This window comes from Phycodurus eques, chromosome 11 (assembly GCF_024500275.1).
Source record: "Phycodurus eques isolate BA_2022a chromosome 11, UOR_Pequ_1.1, whole genome shotgun sequence".
Taxonomy (NCBI): domain Eukaryota; kingdom Metazoa; phylum Chordata; class Actinopteri; order Syngnathiformes; family Syngnathidae; genus Phycodurus; species Phycodurus eques.
This window is the reverse complement of record NC_084535.1, coordinates 383,339-389,365: the sequence shown is the minus strand read 5'-3', so window position 1 is coordinate 389,365 and position 6,027 is coordinate 383,339. Positions and strand designations below refer to the sequence as shown.

At 46.8% G+C, this 6,027-nt stretch overlaps 1 protein-coding gene across 2 annotated transcripts in view; it reads right to left on the bottom strand.

The window, feature by feature from the left end:
* The window catches only part of LOC133409737 (zinc finger protein 135), a 29,321-nt gene extending 23,628 nt beyond the window's left edge, over nt 1-5,693 (bottom strand). Inside the window, exons 1-2 of one of the 2 annotated variants that reach the window (XM_061690152.1) lie at nt 5,613-5,693; nt 4,188-4,796 (exon numbers count right to left, since the gene is read on the bottom strand). In XM_061690152.1, the coding sequence (XP_061546136.1) occupies nt 4,188-4,765 (578 nt within the window). In that variant the 5' untranslated portion in view covers nt 4,766-4,796; nt 5,613-5,693. Of the gene's footprint in view, nt 1-4,187; nt 4,822-5,612 lie in introns of both variants that reach the window. The other variant, XM_061690153.1, reaches the window with a different exon arrangement.
* Between the last annotated feature and the right edge of the window lie 334 nt (nt 5,694-6,027).

The following is a 6,027-nucleotide window of genomic DNA, read 5'->3' as shown; positions in this document are numbered from 1 at the left end:
GAAGGCTAACCGTTTAACAAAGACTGATTGTCATTGTCTCAAATTCTGTACAAAGTTTAAACCGTACACTCAGGACCAACATTTGCAGTTTAAAGATAGAAGTCCTGCCCACATAGATAGGGTTATACACACACCGGCCGGGCCCCATGGGTGCAGGCCCGGGCACCAGGCGCTTGCCTTCGAGCCCCACCTCCAGGCCTGGCTCCAGAGGGGGGCCCTGGTGACTCGCGTCCGGGTCAGGGAAACTGATGTATATTATTCATCATAAGGCTTCATTTGAGCCGTGCTTTGTCCGATCCCTCACCTAGTGCCTTTTTGTCATGGGTGACCCTGCCAGGGTCATAAAGCCCCTGACAACTTAGCTCCTAGGATCATTGGGACACACAAACCCCTCCACCACGATAAGGTGACGGCTCAAGGAGGGGATCTATAGGATAATTGATTCTAAAAAGATTCGATAGTGACAGCCCTAGTTACAAATACCAAAAAGCCTGAAGAATTCAATCTCATAAGAGGGACTCGTCAGGGATGTCCCCTCAGCCCGCTACTATTTGTTTCTGCAATGTAGTCTATTGCACTCAAATTGTCATTGTTAATGAAGGGGATTTACAGAGGAGCACCAATTATATCTATTTGCGGACCATATGTTATATGTCAGTTACGGTTAACAATGTAACATATTGTTCATATGCTGAGAATATTTATGGAATTTGTGGGGTGCAAACCATCTGGGAAAAATAAAACGTTACTCTAACAATGAGCTGGCATATTTGATAACAAACAATTCACTCCCAATTAAGGTTTCCAAATCTGGGCATTAATATTGTAAGAGACATGGGGAGGAAACTCAACCAAGCAAAGTTCTCTAATTTGTTAGGGAAAAAAAGGTTTTATTTGGAAAAATGGACAATACTGCAGTTATCTCTGGCAGGGAAAGTCAACTGTATTAAAATATTCCCCAAATTCCTCTCTTTTTCAATGTCTCCCTTTATATACATCATATTTTTTAAGAATATCATTAAAGCGTTCTCTTTTATTTGGAACGGTAAAAAAAATTTGGAAGGCGGCTTAGCTCTTCCTAGTCTTTGCCACGACTACTGGGCAACCAACATTCAAAAAGTCCTTTAATGGCTTAAAGCCCCTGAAAGAGACTCGTGTCACCTGGGGGAAACTCATGCACAGCAACAACCCTTTCTGATCTGATCACTTCAGGTCTCTTTCCCTTCCAACATTGAAGTGAACAAAAAAAAAAAAAATCGACTTCTTATCCACACGTTGAAAATCTGGGCTCATTTCAGGTAAAAGTATGGATTCAAAAATAATCTTACCACTATCCCAATATGCAACAACCATAACTTTATCCCAGCTAGCTTAGATCCTATATTCACATTATAGGAGAGATGGGGCATTTCTACATTTAAAGATATCAACGGTACTTCAACTTTTGAGGAAACAAACAAATTTGGCCTCTCTAAATCTTGTTTATTTCTGTATTTTAAAATTAGTCACCTCATCTAACATCAATATTCAAAATTTCCAGGCGTACCCCAAACCTCAGGTTAAGATGACAAAGGTTTCGGACAAATCAAATAAATAGATTTCACAAATTAGAAACCATATACTGGGTCTTAAAAATACACATTTGGTTAAAATCAGGACACACTGTGAGGAGGACCTAGGAAGAGCAATAGGAGGAGCAATCTTGAAACATGCACTTCAAAGGCTTAATGACAGTATCTCATGTACAAAACATGGCATTTTCCAATTAAAAATCTCACCTGCCCAAAGGCAGACTGGCAAAAATGTATGCCAATATTGAAGAAAATTGTGACAGTTGCAGCAACGTCTCTGCCCTAACAGCCATTTTTGGGGTCATCGATAAAACACCTCTTTTAGGTACAGCATAAAAACAACTGCATTTACGAAACTGCTTGCACGTATACAGATTCCACTACGAAGTCAACAAAAACTCACCCAAAGCTTCATACCAATTGTAAAAAAAAAAAAAATATTTTCTTTGAGGGAGTCAGATAATAACAATCATTTGGGATCCCCATTTTGAAGTATCAGAAATCACTCACGAAACTGCCTGACTTGACAATTATTATTAATGTTTCTCTTATTTTTTTTCTGGATTATGAACAAGACAACACCTCCCCAAGTTTAAAAATGTTGCTTCTGGACTCTGCTACGTATTTTCTGAACCCTGTCACATTTGCATCTGTAATTAAGAATTGTGCTGTAACACTGAGGACAATCTGGTTGTACTTGTTGTTGGTTGCGCTTTTTATTTACCGTTTGAAATAATAAATAAATAAATAATGTGGATATTGTTGTACGTATGCATGTGCTTGAAATAATAAATAAATAAATAAACTACAGAAACTGGCTCTAGGGACGTGGAATGTCACCTCTCTGGCAGGGAAGGAGCCCGAGCTGGTGTGTGAGGTCGAGAAGTTCAGACTAGATATGGTCGGACTCGCCTCCACGCACAGTTTGGGCTCTGGTACCAGTCCTCTCGAGAGGGGTTGGACTCTCAGACGAGGTGGCTGGGGCATCTGATTCGGATGCCTCCCGGACGCCTCCCTGGTGAGGTGTTCCGGGCACGTCCCACCGGGAGGAGACCCCGGGGACGACCAAGGACACGCTGGACAGACTACGTCCTTCGGCTGGCCTGGGAACGCCTCGGGATCCCCCCGGAAGAGCTGGATGAAGTGGCTGGGGAGAGGGAAGTCTGGGCTTCCCTGCTACTGCCCCCGCGACCCGACCTCGGCTAAGTGGTAGAAAATGGCTGGCTGGATGGATGGAAAGTGCTTCACATCGATTAACCCCACCCCCCGCGCCACTTGTCCACAATGACAGACAGGAAGGTTGAAATAAAAATAATACCGTAATTAAACTGAGGCCGAGTACAGAGGAGCCAGGTGACGCAAACCCATCTCAGGGAGCCGTCTGCACCAGGACCGGCCCGCAGGTCGCCACCAAGGAGCCTCCGGTGCAGCGGCGCAGCGAGAGCCGACGCACGATGACCAAGGACCTCGTGAGACACAACCACGGCCACGGCCCACCACAGCTCCTGGTGCGGAGGCTGCTCTCTGAGGAAGCACTGAAACTGTCAAATATCAGGAGCTATCTACTCAAAGATAGGAAACAAACCTAAAAACTGGATAGACTATAATGGTAAAAACATACATAACAGCCCTAAAAAATATAAAAGAAAGTAGATAAGATACCAAAAAAAAAAAGTTTGGGAATTTTCTAAAAAAGCATGGAACGAGCACTTCAAACACCTCTAAAATCCTCCAGAACAAATAAAACTTGAAGAAACAATTTGCTGATAGACGTACACGAGCTCTTCTGCCACTCTTCTCACCAATAATTTTCCATTAGTGCTCTTCAAGTCGACTTCTTAGGGCAAGTGGCACCGTTTGAAACGTCACGTTTACTTTGACGCATCCATTTTCCATACCGCTTATGCACGCAGACGTGCTGGCGCAACCCTGGACTGGTCGCCACCCAATTGCAGGGCACATATAGACAGACAATCGTTCACACTCACATTCACACCTGCGGGTAATTTAGATTATTCAATTAACCTACCATGACTGTTTTTGTAATGTGGGAGGTAACCAGAGTCCCCGGAGGAAACCCACACAGGCACGGGGAGAACATGCAAACCACCACTCAAATTCGGCTGGTTTTTGGACCAGGTTTTCTTCAGGGAATATCACTCCAAAAACTTCCCCAAAAAGGCAATTTTTTTTTCCATCTCAATTTCTTTTCTAGACAATCATCCAATTTTCAAAATTATTGATGCACTGCACTCGGGTGGAAGTGGCCAATCCAACCAGACTCACCATTTTGACGCACTGTCATTTTTGGTAAATCTCGTCACATTGCTAATTGTAGTGATCGTGAGTTGAGAGTCAAAGGCAGTCGCAATCATTTACTCATTCCTTGCTCCCTAATCACTCCAAAGGGTTTTTTAGTTGACATTTTGGGGAACTAAGAGGTCCACAAGTTGCAGAGGCCAATTCAACCACACTCAGCATTTTGACACGCTGTCATTTTTGGCAAATCTCATCACGTTGCTAGTATTAGTACATGGACCTTAAACTGGATACCTAGGCAATGGAAGAAATATTTTCCATAGGGCGGGAATCAGGTGGGGAAAGAAATACACCAACCTGCTGCCCTTGAAGGTCATGCCGCAGTGTTGGCACGCGTATCGCGCGTCCTGGTGCGCGGGCTCCAGGGCACGCTTAGCGGACGGCGGCGCGGGTGCTGCAGCCATCTTGGCGGCGTGCGTCTGCTGGTGACGGTACAGGCTGGAGGCGTGGCTGTAGCACTTGCCGCAGTAGCCGCAGCGGTACTGCCGCCCGTCGGGCTCCGGGTCGGCCCGGTCCGAGTCGGCGTCGCCGTCCGGCTGAGCGCCGCCCACCTCCACCAGGATCTGGTGGTGGTGGTCGTCGTCGTCGTCGGACTCCATCTTGATCTCCACGCTCTGCTCGGTAACCTCGCAGGGGTAAACCTCCTCGTAAGGCACAAAGAAGGCCTCGTCCGTCTCCATCTTCAGCTGCTCGCCGCCGCTCAGCTCCGACGGCTCGTCCGAGTCCTTCTTGACGCACGAGATGGTAAACTTGGAGCCCACCTCGGCCCACTTGACCACATACTCGATGGGCTGCGTGTCCAACTCCACCGTGATGAAGTCGGCGCCCAGAGCGTCTGCCTCCGACACCGTCAGCTGTGCCTCAGAGTCCTCCATCGTCAGGCGGCGAGGCTGGCGATCCCAGGGGCTGAAACAGAGACAGCGAGTCGCCCCTCACCGTCAGGAAAAAGAGACCGTTGATTGGTCGCCACGTACTGGCACAGCACTATGGACAGGTCACCACTCAAAGTCAGACCACATACAGACAAACTGAGATTCCCGCTCACATTCATACCTATGGACAATTTAGACTTTTCACTGCATCTAACGTGCCTGTTTTTGTCCGTATTCGAATGTGTTGATGGTAGGTTTGTATTTACTCATCATAAAGAAGCTTCTCGAGATGCACAGCAGCAAACGTCCACCATTCGACACTCTGCTTCAAATCTCTTTTTTTCGAGCTGCCGGCCTCTGAAAGCTTTCCATCGTGAAAGCTTTGTTACCCTTTTTGCGCTCGGAGCCCAAACGACACACTTGTCATCAAGTACTGCTGAGAAGGCTTCTCGGACTAAGTGATCGCCGCCGTGATGTCACCATAAAGCCCCGCCGCGAACAGGCAGGCAGCGAACAGCGCATCCATTCTTCAAATCGCTCTCATTCACAACTTATTCAAGGTTATATCGAGCGCCGAACATTCCAGAAACCCGGCCAAATTCACAACAAACGTTAACGCGCGTCGGGAATGTCGGCGTTGTCGCCGTAGCGAGAGGCGAGACCAAAATGTCTCTTTTGCCAATGAAGTTCCGGGGCTCGGCCGGGCTCGGCGGCAGTGACGAGGGACACGGCGGAAGAATTTTTTTCTTCTTCAATTTGTGGCTTGTGGCGGCTCGTCAAGCGACCGAAAAAGTCGCCAAGAGCAGCGCGCCGATGCACTTTAACAAACTTTGGCCTTTTGGGAACTCACCGAGCAGTAAAACGTCAAATGAGAACCTTAAGGTTGCCGGCGGAGACGATCACAATAAACAGGAAGAAGCGGACGTGGACACAAAGCATTGTGGGAAACGATTAAATGGTTCCCAGTACCGGAAGCGCCCGTCAAAGTAAAAGTATTCTCTCAAGTGGGAAGTACAGTATCCATATCAATGCCATAAACACTGCACGATTTCTGAGCAAGTAAATGCAACAAGATCGACGTGCGGACATGATTAGTAACTCATGAGGTGTTGACATTGGCGCAGGGAGAGACCGTCGACAGATGAGTGCTCCACATATGCTAATAAGCGCGATACTCGATGTAACATTGGCTGAAGGTGTCCCGCATGTCTTGAAGTCGACAGCGGATTTCAGCCAATAGTTTTTTGGTGTTAATTCGGAAACAA